The 17381-nt window shown below is 37.5% G+C and overlaps 1 protein-coding gene across 7 annotated transcripts in view; it reads right to left on the reverse strand.

Annotated features, from left to right (window-relative positions):
• Window positions 1-17381, reverse strand: part of LOC132608892 (calcium-transporting ATPase 3, endoplasmic reticulum-type) — a 93298-nt gene that overhangs the window by 22264 nt on the left and 53653 nt on the right. For all 7 annotated transcript variants that reach the window (XR_009570594.1, XM_060322670.1, XM_060322671.1 and 4 more), the window contains 10 exons: window positions 13317-13469; window positions 12834-12938; window positions 11509-11705; window positions 8216-8327; window positions 5963-6061; window positions 5737-5882; window positions 5554-5611; window positions 4544-4636; window positions 3182-3232; window positions 2958-3089 (listed from right to left, as the gene is read on the reverse strand). Coding sequence is in view for 6 of the 7 variants with exons in the window: in XM_060322670.1 (XP_060178653.1) it covers window positions 2958-3089; window positions 3182-3232; window positions 4544-4636; window positions 5554-5611; window positions 5737-5882; window positions 5963-6061; window positions 8216-8327; window positions 11509-11705; window positions 12834-12938; window positions 13317-13469 (1146 nt within the window). In the remaining variant the exon portion in view is untranslated. The remainder of the gene's footprint in view (window positions 1-2957; window positions 3090-3181; window positions 3233-4543; window positions 4637-5553; window positions 5612-5736; window positions 5883-5962; window positions 6062-8215; window positions 8328-11508; window positions 11706-12833; window positions 12939-13316; window positions 13470-17381) is intronic.

Genomic DNA, 17381 nt, shown 5'->3' on the forward strand with positions numbered 1-17381 from the left:
AATGGGGTAGCAGAAAGGAAGAATAGGCATCTCACTAAGACTGCTCGCACTTTTCTCATTGAATCCCACGTTCCGCTGCATTTTTGGGGCGATGCAGTCCTCACGTCTTGCTATTTAATTAATCGAATGCTCTCATCTTTTATTCAGAATCAGATTCCTTATTCCATATTTGTTTCCTAGCCGGTTCTATACTATCTCTCCCCCTTGTGTCTCTGGGAGCACATGTTATGTACATAACCTAGCCCCGGGAACAGATAAATTAACCCCTTGTGCTCTTAAATGTGTCTTACTTGGTTATTCTCGGGTCCAAAAAGGGTATTGTTACTACTCACCTGATCATCGTTGGTACCTCATGTTAGCCGAGGTCACATTTTTTTAGTCTCAACCTTACTTTACATCTTCTTCTGATCATCTTGATATCTCTGAGGTCTTACCTATATACCTCATGTTTTACCGACACCGACCTTTGAGGAATCTGCAGTTACTTCTATATCTCCAGTAACCATGCCACCACTTCTGACTTATCATCGTCGACCACGTCCAGCATTTGGCCCAGATGATTCATGTCGTGTGCCGGACACTGCACCTATTGCAAACTTGTCTTCTCCTGATCAATCGATAGCACTTCGAAAAGGTATACGGTACACTCGTAATACTAACCCAAATTAAACCCTTGATATCTCTGAGGTCTTACCTATACCTCATGTTTTACCGACACCGACCTTTGAGGAATCTGCAGTTACTTCTATATCTCCAGTAACCATGCCACCACTTCTGACTTATCATCGTCAACCATGTCCAGCATTTGGCCCAGATGATTCATGTCGTGTGCCGGACCCTGCACCTATTGCAAACTTGTCTTCTCCTGACCAATCGATTGCACTTCGAAAAGGTATACGGTACACTCGTAATACTAACCCAAATTAAACCCTTTTAAGTTATCATCGGCTGTCATCACTCCATTATGCCTTTGTACCATCTCTATCCACTATCTCCATCACTAAGTCTACAGGTGAAGCACTTTCTCATCCAGGATGTCAACAAGCTATTATTGATGAGATGTCTGCTTTACATACAAGTGGTACTTGGAAGCTTGTTCCTCTTCCTTCAGGTAAATCTATTGTTGGTTGCCGTTGGATTTATGCAGTCAAAGTTGGTCCGGACAGCAAAATTGATAGGCTTAAGGCTTGCCTTGTTGCCAATGGGTATACTCAGATATTTGGGCTTGATTACAGTGATACTTTCTCTACCGTGGCTAAATTTAGCATCTGCCCGTGTTTTTCTATCTATTGGCCTCTTTATCAGTTGGACATAGGATGTTTCTCCATGGTGACCTTAAGGAGGAAGTTTATATAGAGCAACCACCTAGTTTTGTTCCTCGAGAGGGTCTGGTCTGGTGTGTCGATTGCGCCGGTCACTTCATGGTCTAAAACAGTCTCCTCGAGCTTGATTTTGGAAGTACAGCACAATAATTCAGGAGTTTGGCATGACTTGTAATTAAGCTGATCACTCTGTGTTTTATAGGCATTCCGCTCCAAATTCTGTGTATTTATTTGGTGGTTTATGTTGACAATATCGTTATTACCGGTAATGATCTGGATAGTATCATTAATTTAAAGCAACATCTCTTTTAGCATTTCTAGACCGAAGTATTTTCTAAGTATTGAGGTTGCTTAGTCCAAATGAGGTATTGCTATTGCGAAACACAAGTATACCTTAGACATTCTTAAGGAGACAGGAATGATGGGATGTAGACCCATTGACACTCATATGGCATATGGATCCTGCCCGGGGGCAGCCACTCAGTGATCTCGAAGGATATAGGCAGCTAGTTGGTAAATTGAATTATCTCACCGTGACTAGACCTGATATTTCTTTTCCTGTGAGTGTTGTAAGTCAGTTCATGGATTCTCTTTGTGATAGTCATTAGTATGCAGCTGTCCGCATTATGCGATATATAAAGTCAGCTCCAGGTAAAGGGCTACTTCTGAAGGATCAAGGCCATGAGCAGATCGTTGAATATACATACGCTGATTGGTCAGGATCACCTTCTGATAAACGTTCGCTATCCAGATATCATATTTTAGTAGGACGTAATTTGGTGTCCTGAAAGAGTAACAATTGCAGAATCAGAATATCGAGCAATGATTGTAGCAACTTGTGAGATGGAACTAAAATTTGGAGAAATCAGTGAGATGGAACTTGTGTATGATGACAAACCGGCCCTTCATATCGCATCAAATCCGGTATTTCATGAGAGGACATTGAGATTGACTGTTTGTCAAAGAAAAGACATTCTCCGGAGAGATTGTTACAAAATTTGTGAAGTCGAGTGATTAGCTTGCAGATATTCTCACCAAGCCCCTCATTGCCCCTCGTGTTAGTTACATCTGTAACAAGCTCGGTACTTATGAATTGTATGCACCAGCTTGAGGGGGAGTGTTAGAATAGGAATAGAAATAGGATTTGTATAGAGTATCCTATGTGGAAAAAGATTGTAATTTAGTGTCTATAAATAGGACACAATGAAATAATGTAGACACACATATTTTGTTTATGGAAAGAAAGGAACAGCAGATGCTCTGATAACACTTTTATACTTTTGCATTTCGCATAATCTAGGGCTATTACCCTTCCGTACTCTTGGTGTGAACAGTGACGTGCTTCTTTCGCTGAATTTATGGATACCTTTCATAATTAAGAGAACTTTAAGCCCTTTTTTTTGTACATATTCAGCACTTGGTGCAAATCAATGAAACTTTTTTTAACAAGAGGGACCATCGCATCACTTGGCTGAACCTCACGGAATCAACAGAGGGAGTTTTACCCATCAACAACTTCGAGGCAGTAATCAAAATACGACTGCTTAATTCAGGGTTAACAAGGGAAAAATATGCACTTGAGATGCTTAAGAATTGAGCTGAACATGCTATAGAAGTTATAGACTACCAACTCACAGGCACAAGAGTATCAGGAATCCCAAGCATAGCTGCCACGAATATACAGACCACTTCACCAATGTTTGAAGATATCATGTATCTAATAAATTGTTTCGTATTGTTATATATAGCCCTTCCCTCAGCAACCGCCTGCACAGAAAACATAATTCAATTAACTAAAGGAATATAATTTTAAGGGCAAAAAACTTAACAGTATTTGATAAAAAAGAATATCAGCTTACAGCAACAACAGTGGCGAAGTTGTCATCTGCTAAAACCATATCTGAAGCACTCTGCAAGTTCAGACCACAGGAAAGGGACTATTTCAAATTTCTCTATTCGGAAGTCCAACATAAACAATTATGACAGATCAGAAAAGCGAAAACAAAGTCCACTATGTGATCAAACAATGAATTTCTTGGTAAAGTCATCTGGAACAGCAGAATTTCTTGGGGAGCATTCTTTGTTGTTGATATAACATATTTTTTCAGCACTTCAGCTGCCCAGGCACTTAACTAATTTTCTGACAACTAGATCCAATCTCCTGATCCCACAGAAAGAAAAAAGAATTTCAAACTCTTCCTTTCAGGAAGGGAGGACTAGGGAAACCTATGGTCTGATCCATAATAAATTATCCATTGTTATTTTACGGACAACTGAACAAGTTTGATAATTAGTACCTCCTTCATTAGACTTTCTCGAAACAGTGATTAGAAATGTAATGTTCACAAGAGAGACTCAATCCTTATCCTTATAATGAGGAGAAAAGGGGGAAGAAGACCTACCAGGAACAACGACCGGAAATTTAATGTTCAATGAGGAACTCAATATCCAAACTCTAATATTTTTTTTGATAATAAAAATGTATAGAAGAAAGAAGAGAAGATATCTTTTCAGAAAGAATGACCGAAAATATATGTTTAGTGGAAGACTCGATACTTAAATACTGATCCCCTGAAGACAGAAGAAGCTCTAGAAAATGTTTTACTTGTAAATTCACCCGAAAAATGGTGGTGTAACTGAAATGATCACCAAAAGCTGACATGGTGTCATCAGAAATAAAACTATTGCCACTAGAATGGTAACCTAAAAAGGCAATAATATTATGGAAAGAAAGAAAAAATTTGGCACGTATACCTTTTGCCGGTAAGTGGTACTTAAGATATTAGAGACTCTGATACCATATAGTTTTTTCCTGCAATTGTAAAAGGACTCTGATACCATATAGTTTTTTCCTGAAATTGTAAAAGGACTCTGATACCATATAGTTAAAGAGAAAACTCTTGCTGAATTAATTTTGGACAAATACAAGAGTATTCTTAATATAGGAGTTCAGACAACATAAAAGAAGAAAAGTTTAAGCTAAGAAAACTTTCCTAATCACTGGATTCCTAATCATGGACAACCATAAAGAATAAACCGTATTACTATGCTAGAACACATAACAACCTTAGATCTCTTGTCTATCTAAAGGGGAAGCTTTAGGGTGCATCTCGGAACTCTGAAATTCAACTGGCAACAATAGTTTTAATATAAATCAGTAGAGACTTCAGGCAAGCATTTTAACTCATCACCAGAAATAAGCTATGCAGAAAACCAAGTACCTTCGCAACCGCAGTTCCAGATCCCATGGCAATTCCAATGTTTGCTTTCTTCAGTGCAGGTGCATCATTGACTCCATCTCCAGTCATCGCAACCTTTGAATTAAAATATTAAAAAGAGAGATATCTCATAAGCATGGAACTAAAAAGAACTAAAAACATAGGTCGTTTTCTGCATTTTGATGGTGCATTTCAACAGAAAGAATTTAAGCAAGCTTCGGTAATCCAAACACTAAAGGACAAGGCAAAGAGCCCCTGTCCATGTAAACAAGGATGAAAGAAGTTTCACATGCAAAGGATTAAAAAGAAGCAAAAATAGAGGTACCGACTCAGCGTGGTTATGGTACGTCTCGACGACAGCAATTGTTAAGCAAACTCAGGTAGTTTAATACTTGAGAAGAAGGCTAAAAGATCACAGAAGATTTACACAAAGACAACACAATATTCATATAATAGGTTCAGAAAGAGGTAATAACTAATAACAAAAATAATCTTCTACCTCCTACACCGTATTTAAAACAACTCGAAACAGAGGTATCCCTTGCCATTGCTACTAACCATTTCAACGGAAGTTGTCAAGTAATCTTACATTATTAAAAACTCAAGGTGTAAGCTCCGCCTATTGGACATGCAAAGACGGAACATATCAGAGAATACCCTAAGGAGCATTTGAGATGCCAAACTACCCCACATCATGGAGATAAATAAGCACAGATTTAATGGGCAGAAGGACAAGTCTCACCAGCATATAGACAAAGCGGTAATTGTTTGAAAACAAATGATTGGGTGTACAAGTGCAACTTCACCTGCCTTATTACATGTGCCATCATACTACCAGTTCAAAACAGCTTATCAGGATGCATACTTTACCTATAACTATTGTACTCTTGACGAAATTACGAGCACATTTTGATGTGGTTCCTTTCTAATATAAACAAAGGAATTTTGCAAGCAGAAGCACATTCTCATTTGAGGATAGATCAAAAGCAACAACCAAAAGAGGGAAGAGGTACCACTTCATTTTGATTCTGTAATGCTTCAACCAGCATCCTTTTGTGGGATGGTTCTACCCTAACAACATAAAAAAGATATCTGTCAACGGCAGGAAATTAACCTTTATAAATGACAGAAAAGGCTAAATTGGAAACCAGGAGCCAATGAGTTGTATAGATATAAATTAAAGAAGCAAAGTTTACCTGGATAAAATTGTCATTCGTTGTAATGCCACCGACTTCTGCAATGCTGGAAGTTCTTCAAACTCAGAGGCAGTATAGGAAAACCCAGTAAAATCTCCCAAATGATCAAAGGCACCAATTTTTTGGCACAAAGATTCTGCAGTTGTCTAAAATTATGCAGAAATTAAATTGGGTCCAAGCCATTGCAGCCTGAAATATTCATTATTCACACGACACTTCATTTTACCTTGTTATCCCCAGTAACAACGATTACACGAATGCCCGCATTCATACACGAAATGATGGCATTTCTTACTTCATCCCTTGGTGGATCAAGCATCCCAACCTTTAAGTGAGCAAATATAAGAGTACGTACATAGTCAATATGGTCAATATTAAAATGAGAACCACATTAGTGTAAAAACCTAAAGATTTTCCATGGACAAGTAAACTATGGGAATAACTTCTTGTCCATCAAATATCTGACTATATCAGATAGTGGCCTTCTTCTTGTTCAATAGATTGATATAAGAGCTTTTTGTTAATTATTGGTAATCTGTCTATTTGCATGATGGAAACAAATATGAGCAAAATGGTATGTTTAAATGGTAGTAATCACCATAAGTGGAAGGGCAAGATGAAAAATCTCTTGTTTGTGAAGAAGATGCATTTGTCGGTATTTGCATCTCATAGCCTAAATCCATATCCGATGAGAATTGGGAATTTGAGCAGCAGCAAGTTTTTGATTAAATAAGACAATCGGTAGAGGACAATGTTCTTACTAACATTGTTAATGAGACACCTACTAGAACTTTGTGGGAGAAGCTCGAGACACTTTATGCTTCGAAAACTAGCTGCTAAGACAATTGATGAATTTGAGATATGAGGATGGCAGTCCTATTTCTGATCAAATAAATGATTTTCAGGGCGTCCTTGATTAACTATCTGGAACTGGTGATAATTGTGATGACGAAATACAAGAACTTTAGCATTTTAATACTTTGCCATATGGGAAACACTTCATGTTTCTTTGACTAATTCAACTCCTAATGGTGTGGTGACCATGTGGAATATGCATAGAGTGGTGTTTTGAACGAAGAAATTCTCAGGCATCATCTTGTTAAGCCTCACACTCCGATGTTTTGATTATCGAAGACAGAGAGAAATACATTTAAAGGTCATAAAGACAAACCAAAAAGTAGAAATTGAGGCCCGTATATAAGCATCTACATGTGACAGTGACCATTGTGGCAAGAATGGGTATATGCGTAAGAGAGAGATGACAATAATGACAAACGTGTAGCTACTATCATTAAAGATGATCTTTTTGCCTGTGATGAAAATATCATCAATTTAGTATTCCATAAGACTAGCTGGTTGGTCAGGCCTTTCCCCGGCCCACACATAGCGGGAGCTTAGTGCACCGGGCTGCCCTTTTTAGCTGGCTGGTGAATATAGGTGCCCATACCATGTTATGCCAAAGAAAAAATTCGTTTTTATCTCATAGAAAAAAATCGTTTTTATCTTATATACTTTGGAGTGTTAAAAGGGCAATGATGGAGAACTGAGGTTATTGGCATTACCAAAGTTTGTTTGGAAACTAACAATGGTTCGAGGTTAATTTTTAATAATGTCAAGTATGCTCCAGATATCCGCCTGAATTTCATTTCTGGCTTGATTATGATTATTGTAGTGTCTTTCGTGATGACTAGTGGAAGCTTAGTAAAGAGTCAATAGTTATGGCTCGATGTAACAAGTCCTCAAATTTGTATACGATACAAGGTTCCACTTCAACTGAATGAGTAAATTTAGTGGAGAGTGATACTTTATCAGATTTATGACATAGAAGGCAGTCATAAGAGTAGGAAAGGGGATTGATTGTTTGGCTAAGATTTTGCTTCGGGAGTGAAACAAGAAAAATTAAAGAAATTTTTTCATTGCTTAGTTGGAAAACAGAAAAAGTTTCTTTTCAGAGTCATCCACCTCTAAAAAGCCTGATTTTCTAGAGCTGGTATATTCTGATTTGTGTGGTCCGTTAGGGTAAAATGATTCTTGCAAACTCTGGGTATTTTCTTTGAAATCCAAGGATCAAGTTATGTGAATTTCATGCCTTGGTTGAGAGACACTGCATCTGCACTGATTACAGTGGTGAATATTGTGATTCATTTGATAATTATTGCAGAGCACTGGCATTTGGCATGAGATGACTCCTCAAAAAGACTCATCAATTGAATGGTATGTCAAGAGGATGAACAGAACCTTACTTGAAATACTCTTAAAACCTTTTTTCCAAATTTCAAATTATTTTTTCAAGTTTGAAGTTGAAATAATGGACCAATCTGATAAAACACATATTTCAAATAATCGTAAAATTTTATTTTATTTGATTGATTCTTTTAAAGAAGTTTACCTTAAATCACACAATAAATATATAAACAAATCAAAAAAGTTGTAATGCTTTTAACATACAAAAGTAAGACATATAGAAGAGAGAGCATACCAACCCAATAAACGTAAGGTCATTTTCATCATCAAAGGAGAGCGATTGTTGACCCATAGGCATTCGTTTCAAGGCTAGAGCTAGGCATCTAAGAGTTTCTTTTCCTGCAAAACTGGAGGGAAAAACATTATGCATTACATAAATATCCTTAAATATGAAAAAATGCAACAGATATTCAAATAGCTACAAGAACCCTTTGACACATCAGAAGATAAAACGTAGAGAGATGAACAACCATCCATATAGAGGACCTATCGGATAAGTCTGATGGTCACTACCTTATTTATGTTCAGTACACTATCAAAAGCGGCAAAAGTACGAGGCTATACAAAATTCTCAAGTTTGTCCAAAACATCGATATCACCATCTCTGATATAGTTTACAAAATTTCATCAGAGATTAATATCTGCAACATAGCAATGGCAATACTCGAGAGTAACAGAGCCTCCTGAACCTTCTTAAGAAGCAACCTCTCCTACTCAACAATGAGAAGATTACGATCAAAGAGAAGCATATAACTGCTAGAACTTAAGTTATTGAATTTTAAAAACAAAAACATTCCGTAAAGAAAGCAATATATGCAAAAGGTTATTCAATGTCTTATATTAAGTAATTAATAATTATGAAATCTCGAAGCTCTTGTAAAAAGTTCTTACATAATGTTCACCATTAGCAGGGGCCAGAAATTGTCTGTCTATTAATTGGTGTCGAAGTACAACTCTGTTTAGATAATAGTGCTATCTGGTCCAACGAATGTGCGCCTCACTAATCCCCATGCAAAAATCCCTATAAAAGATCCTAAGGTAAGCAGACAAAGAAAAACAACTAGAATATGTATGTCCTTCCACCTCATTAGATTCAATCTTTAACACTTTGAAGAGAGGTAAAAATACTTTTATGATGGCAGTGTGCGGGTCACTTGTACGCACCTCAACTATTCCGTTGAATACCTGCTACCTCTCACTAGCATAGTTATCAAGTAACTTTGTCCATCAAGGCTAAGGTAGATCGGACTAAATCACCTAGGTTTTTGCCACTGCTGGGATTTGAAACTGAGACCTCATAGTTCTCCTCTCACTTCATTGACCATTGGGCCACACTCGAGTGCAAGTTCATTGACCACTAGACCACAATCTTGAGTGCAACACTTGCAGAGAGAGGTACAAGGGGCAATAACTTCAAAAAACCCCACCACCACCCACCATCCCCCACCTTGAATGGGATAAATTGATCACTATATCGGATACCCCTTATATCCTATACTCATTAGACTCAGGCTTTAGCACTTGCATAGAGGCAACTTTCTTTTTATGACGGTGTTGTGCGGGCCAACCTGCATGCACCTTGACTATTTCACTGGGTACCTGCTACCTCTCACCAGTACGTGTACCGAGTAACTCTATCGACCAAGGCTTAGGTAGATGGGAAGAAACCTTAACCCTATGGTTGGAGGTGAAGGATCTTTACCACTAGGCTATCCTTCCATTGTCCTAACTTTCTATAGAAGTAGTTTATAGGAGGTTAGTTTTTGGTGCCCCTTTCTCTTGGAACTCTTATCATATATGAAACAGGAAGACATTAACTTCAGTTCCATTTTCCAATGCTGTTGTTTTCCTCCCCATTTTCCAACGCTGTTGTTTTCCTCCCCAAACCATGTCTGCTTGAGGATGAACAAATATGTTTCTGTCATGTCTCACAACATGGGGAATTCTCCATGATTAAGATGTTGTTTATTCCCTTTAATTCTAAAATTGAGATATGCCTTGTCAGTATCAATATCCTTTTGCCTGGTGCAGGAGTTCACCCCAGGAAGATTGAGATAGAGATACTTATTTTACAACTAATGGTCAGCAAGGAAATGTATCGGAAAAGAGAGGGGAAAAAAGACTTATGATCTACAAAGAAAGTCATATCTGCATTGTCGTGACAGCAAACTTAAAGATATGTAAAGCTACAGAGATTATCACAATTAAACCATCTCCCAATTTCAAATGAAATGATTGCTATCGAATTGATACATAATTATCAATGTAAGTCCTCTTTTTGTTAGTTTTATTTTTCTGCACAATGTCAGCCAAGATATCGTATGTGTGTATGTTTGAGGCGGTTAATGTTAAACTGTTACTCTTCCTTCCAATCAGCTTTTTTTTTTCTTTCTGAAATTTCTCGACAAGAGGTGCTAAATCCTTCAATTTTCCCTCAAGAAGCATGCCAGATATTCTGTAGGTAACATCCATTTTTACATCTGCAAATCTGTGAATAAATTGCACTGTCTTTAGAATATAAAGCATCAGAAATTGTGTTAGTGTAACAATGAGAGAGACCATCTTACTGTATAAAGGACACCAGAAAGAGGCTGAGGACGAAAGTACTGAGTGAAAATACTTGCATATTACCACTAAAGGACCTTATTATATGCATAAATTATTATTGGCTGCACACTGAAATAAGTCAACAAAGTCGAAACATCAATTGATTGCCCTTTGATAATTGAAGTGGGTGCCAAGTATCAGATAAAAACATATTTATATGCATACAATCCCAGCCCAGAAGAAAAGTGACACTTCATAGAACAAAAGGATTAGATAACTTATATCCTCTACATGTATCAAGCCCCCGGGGCTTTGGTTTAAGTGGTCAGAACGCTGCGTGTGATGTAGATTACGCGCATTATCCACCGAGTTTTGAACCGTGCGCGACTAGAGCTGCAATCAGCTCTTTTTTCATAGACTAGTTGCAAGCCAGATTTGGTCACTTTTCTACTGCTTATTCAGGATGCAATCTGTCATGCCATATACAGTTAAAGAGTTACTCATCTGGTGGGCCTCTAAGGGAATCAGCAAATCATTGAGGAAGATATGGAACACGGTGCCTGCTTGTGTCTGTTGGGTGATAATGGAAGGAAAGGAATGCCAGATGTTTTCAAGGGAAAACAGATACCGTACAGAAACTGAAAGACAAACGTTTATGGATGTTGGCTTTTTGGTGTAATCTACAGGATGTAAAGCATATAAATAGCATGCCAGATTTCATAGAATCTTTACAGGAATAGGTTTGTACAGCGGGATTCCTTCCTCTTTTTTTCTTTGTAAAAAGGATCCCTAACCAATGTTCTGCCTTTGCACTATCTTAGTGCTAGGCTCCTCTATTTTTAATATAATATAATGTTTACTTACCTATTAATAAAAAGTACAGGCTTTCAATCTGAACTATCTGGATTAAAATAACCCATTCACTCAAGTGCCAGGCTTGTAAACAAAATACAACCATCATAAAAAAGGAATAGACCTAACCTAATAAATTTTGCTTCTAACTGAGCTCTAATATGTGCAGAAAGAGGGACCGTAGAACCATCATCATTGCACAGTATATTGGTACATCTGGACAGTATGCTTTCTGGAGCTCCTTTTGAGAACATTATCTCCATCTGCTTCCGGCTACAAAGCACACTCATCATTTTGCGATCACGGGAAAATTCCAATACAGAAACCTGCAAGTTATGGAATAAGTAAAGACGAATACTATGCCAAGCATAGCACTAAATCTGGTGATTAAATTCTTTTTCAATTGTCAAAATCATATAAATAAGCAAATTAGTAAAGCAGCTTGATCTCCAGGAGAAGGAAAATGAAAGTCATTGATTCTAAATAAACCCCAAAATTAGTCTTTTCCGATTTCCTCAAGTGCAGATAAACAATGGATACCGTAAAGCAGGAAGTGGTTGTAGGAGTCAAGAGAAAGGGGAAAAGGGTGAAGATTTCTAGAGATCCAATGATGAATAGTTTTTAGGACCCTGGCAAGCTTCTATAAACACCAAAGATCAAACAGTAGCCAAGCCCAAAAAGGGACAAGTTCTGACTTATTCATGTAAAAGTTGCTTGTAATTCTTGCTTGGCAGAATTATGTTCTACACTGAATTAAGTGATTAAGAAAAACAAATATACATTCTAGACTGAATTAGCCTACAAATCTAAGGGTAGCACACGAAGGTCGTTCAAGATCTTTCACATTTTGGTACCCTAATATTGTTGACTACTTGGAATTTGCAAAACTCACAATAAACTTTTTTCTCTATAGGTCGTCCAGCTCTTGTCCAAATGCCGCACATAGCAAAAGCTTGGTGCACCATAATGCTCTTTTAGGATTGTATTACTTATAAGAATCTTTACCTAGAATTCGTCTTAGCTTTTTGTCTTCATTCAAATTCTCAAGGCAGATGCAAACAAGAAAGAACATTTGATGCATGATGTCTTCAAGGAATGTGAGGATTCAAATGGTGAAGACAATTATATTCACCGTATTTTCCATGAAAAAACTATTGCAAGAATTTCACTGGTCTTGTGAGCATTTAATAAGAGGGAGTTAATATCATTTCAATGGGAGGCAATATTTTACTACAAACCAATTGGGAAAATCATTAGGAACACTTCTAAAAGACAAACAAGATTCTAAATGTATTCGGAAACTTGAAAAATACCCCAATTTGAATAGCTCAAACATGAACTTTTTGCATGTTTCGGCAAAAGCAAGTTAGTTTGAAGATCCATAAAAATGTGAATGCAAGTCTTAGATTTCGATTATCCCAGCATAAAATAAATAAAGTAGCAACATACCTCACCTTTTTAAATTGGCTTTCCCAATAGCGATTACAATAAGACGCCCGTTCATGCTTGCTTAGCATATTTAAAGCAGAGGGCATTGTATCAAAACCAGGAAGACCAATCTGACAGCAATTGTAAGAGAAGAAGCACTGAGTTACTTCTGATTATCAGTCACAAAATCAATTCAAGTGCATGTAAAATGTAATATATTAAAACCAATACTTCTTCCGACCCTTTTCATTTGACCTGTCGGAACTTAATATGTTGATTTGACTTATTATATAAGTAATAGTGAAAGGAAACAATAAATTAATGGTTGCATAGCTAGATTGATAGAAATAATCAAATTATTTTAAATTTGAATAATTATACAGCTTGGAAATTGCACAGTTGAATAATGTCAAACATTTGGGACTTCTACAAAATAGAAACAAATGTTATATAATTTGGAGAGGAGGAAGTAATAAAGTAACTACACACAAGCCAAAGCCAAGACTAACTTTTTCTGCCAGCAAACGAAGGGCAACTTCAGTTGATTCACCAATCTTCTCATAAATCCTCTTATCTGGGTTGTATTGTATAACAGACTCATTGCAAAGAGCTGAGCACATTGCTATATGAAGAAGACAAGGAAACTGAGCAGGAATCTCTAGCTGCACATACAAATTCCAAAATTAAATAAACTACTAAATGAAGATACTAATGAGAACAGAAGCAAGTAGCAAAAAAATATTTTTCCCTCTAACGCTGCTATGTTGCTCCGATCCTCCGAAAATGCCACCAGGTGTGAGTTGGATCCTAATTAAAATAGGAGTAAATTAAGCTACCTAATATATTTAGACATATTCTAGACTATTCACAAGGATTCTAACACTCTCCCTCAAGCTACAAATTATATGTACCAAGCTTGCTACATATATATTGTTCTGGAACCGACTATTTGACTGCACGAACTTTGTGACGATGTCTCCTAAACACACCTTTTCTCTGACAGAATGACAACCAATCTCTATGTGTTTGGTCCTCTCGTGAAACACTGGACTCACACACAAGTTTAATTTCTTTAATCTATCCGAATTTCAACTCCTTCAGTAGTTGATTGATCCATATGAATTCACATGTCGCACTGTCATAGCCCGATATTCTACTTCTGCACTCGATCTAGCCACCATATTTTGTTTCATACTTTTCCTACACACCAAATTTCCCCCAAGTAGAAACACAGTATCTAGAAGTGGTTTGTCTGTCAGAGGGTAAGCCTGCTCAATCTGCAACTATATATCCAACAATTTTCTCTTGTCCTCAGTCTAAACAAAGTAGTGCTTTGCCTGGAATAGATTTTACGTATCTAATGAATGCGAAAAACAACACTCCAATGACTATGACAAAGAGAATCCACGAACTGACTTACAACACAAACCGGGAAGGCAATGTCAGGTCAAGTCATAGTGAAATAATTCAATTTTCCTACCAGCCTCCTATATTTTCCAGGATCACTAAGAGCCTCCCCTTGACTTGGGAGGAGCTTAACATTTGGATCCATAGGAGTATCAGTACAATCAGTCATCCATATCTCCCCAAGAATATCAAGTGCATATTTCCTCTGTGAATTGACAATTCCTGATTTAGTTTGAACAATTTCAATGCCCAAGAACTACCTCAATCGACCAAGATCCTTGGTCGCTGAGGAAAAACATATCCAAATCCTGCTTTTTAAGGTTAGTGAACCGAGAAATCGCATTATAAAAAAAAGGAGATGTCATTTGTGTATAGCCCACGAGCTTTTTCCTAAACTTATAAGCAAGTCTAGAATGACCGAAACAACGGCGGCATGAACTTCGTATCAATAGATTTCCACAATAGACTACACAATTAAGCATCAATCTTCTCCCATTTTCCCCTATACAACAACAACAACAACAACAACAATATACCTAGCCTAATCCCACAAGTGTCTGGGAAGGGTAGGATGTACACAGATCTTACCTCTACCATTGTAGGGTACAAAGGTTGTTTCCGATATGCCCTCGGCTCAAAAGAAACATAGTCAATGCAGGATTCCAAGAAAAATGAGACAGCAAAATATCAAGATATAAACAAATGGCGCAACACATAGTAATACACACATAAGGATAATAATCTACGCGATACCTAGATACTACTACTAAGATAGGGAGAAGAGGAGATGGAAAGGCTAGCCCCCACCTCTCTCCCAATTTCCCCTATCCTTTTCATTAATATCTTTAGCATGTTTAATCAAGTGATCCTAAACACCTTGTCCCTTCACCATAGTTGTATTGAGGATGAACAAAATAGGTTCTTTGCACTACCTATCAAGGCTTCAGTAATGATAAACTAGTTTCAATTGCTGGAAACCATGGTTTTAGAACAAAAATTATTTGGTCCGAGTGATATTTGTTTCAAATACTAGTTGAAATAACTACAAATCAAGGGTAAGATACAATTACCATTGAAAAAAATAACAATCCAAGTCTGGGACTGAGCAGATCGACAGAAATAGTGAAGCAAATTATTGGAAAATAGACTGCCTCACCAGAAAGTGGTTGGAATCAGGTGGAACCTGGATGGGTGGTCTCGGATGGGCAAGTCTATCCACAAAAGGAAACTAGCCAAAAAGTAGTGGAATAGGGCTCACGCGATCTCACCGGACGTGACCACATTTTGGGTGGTGCGTGACGGCATGTGGGACGTCGGTTCGCGATAGAGCTAGTTGGGTTTTGGCGTAGAGATGTCCTGCTTCCCATAGTGGTGTTGGTTTAATCACAACAACTATAGAAATTCAGGTAGTTGCTATCTGACAGCCGTGAAAGTCACCGGAAAATGGTATGGCGATAAGAGTATTCTCTTCCTATGTGTTGCTGGCGTCAACAAGGCTCTGATACCATGTAAAGAAATGGATATTGGGCATAACTCAAACGCAAAAGCTAACGCAAGAGGTAAAGTTTGCCCAAGCCTTATTAAAGAGACAACCTATCCCATGTTGATGCGGGACTTTTCACACATCCCCTCACGCCCAAGGCTGAACGTCTAGAGCGTGGGAAATTTAATGAAGGGGCCCAACATCTGGAAACGATAATGGGAATGGGTTCTGCTTAGATACCATACGAAGTGGAAGAGAAAATAAGAGAACTCGGCTTAATTATTCTCTCAAACGATGGGGTTTAAATAATTGTATTTACATGTTATAAAAAGGAAAGGTACTCAATACCTAATTACAATGAGGAAATTAAGATACCTAATATATTCACGCATATTCTAGAATATTCACAAGGATTCTAACAGAAGGATCAAACACGAGTGCCACGACATTTTTGAAGGATGCAAGCAACATATCTCTAAAGTAAAAAGGTGTTTACTTTCTATTAAAAAGCATGTGTACAAAGGCTCATCAAGAAGCCACTCGCTTCCCAGCTTTTTACGCGCAAAAGAAGTGTGAATCGTCTAGGTTTCCGACATAGGAAAACTAAATTTCATTTCTTAGAATCCCGGTGAGTGTAGCAAACTCATCATAGAGGTCCTTAGACCAATAAGATCAGGTTATTGCACACCACTAGGAATTAGATGTCCTAACCCATTTCTATTTCAACGACACATAAATAGGACCTGTTTGAGTCCATTATTGGTGAACTAGCTTTTTGGGTTGAGTTAGGTCTAAGGTTCATTTTCGCAATATGGTCTCAAAGTCGGATTCATCCATGATGTTAGACTACCATAATATATTCATCTACTCCATGCTCCAGATGTTAGAATCCCGCAATAAGTCAAATGTCTGAGTTGTAGTCTCTTTATATTGTTTTCCAAAACATCACCTCTTAAACTTGCTTTTGGGCCAGGGTCTACTCCATTTTCTTTACGGGACTCGGTTCTTACGAGAGCTAAGGTGATAGGAAAATATTTAGTAGAAGGGACAAATGACAATATTGAGGGGGCCTTTTAACAATTCTCAATACCAAAGGTAAATTCAATACTTCTGAAGGTACCAAAGCCTCCACCACCTCACCACCACAGGACCAACATTGCCTTTAAGAGACCATCCTCTTTCTTTTGCACGTTGCATATTCAAACGACATCGCAAAATATTTTCAGGATGTTTTTTTTTTCCGCAAAACCTTCACTTACGATGATAAGCAATTCTCATTGAAAGAGATGCAATAAAGTAGTTATCAGGCCTTCAAATGTCTAAGGGGTCGTTTGGTAGGATGTATTAGGAAAAATAATGCATGCATTAGCTTTGTGTATTACTAATCCCTTGTTTGGTATACATTTTCAACCTATGTATAACTAATGCAAGTATTAGTTATACACCCTATTGGTATTATTCTATGTAGAACTAATACCTAGCAAACCACGGTATTAGCAATACAAGGGTTTTCAATAAATGCATAAACATAATTAAAGACACAATTACCCCTGATATTTAATTTCCCTTGTATTTCTCTCTATCTTTATTTTTCATTGGTAAGATTCTTCTAAATTTTTCATTATTAAGCACCGGAGTGCCACAACCGTTACATTGGTGTAGAAATTGTGTGGTCACTGCTTGG

The sequence above is a fragment of the Lycium barbarum genome, chromosome 9 (assembly GCF_019175385.1).
Source record: "Lycium barbarum isolate Lr01 chromosome 9, ASM1917538v2, whole genome shotgun sequence".
Classification (NCBI taxonomy): Eukaryota; Viridiplantae; Streptophyta; class Magnoliopsida; order Solanales; family Solanaceae; genus Lycium; species Lycium barbarum.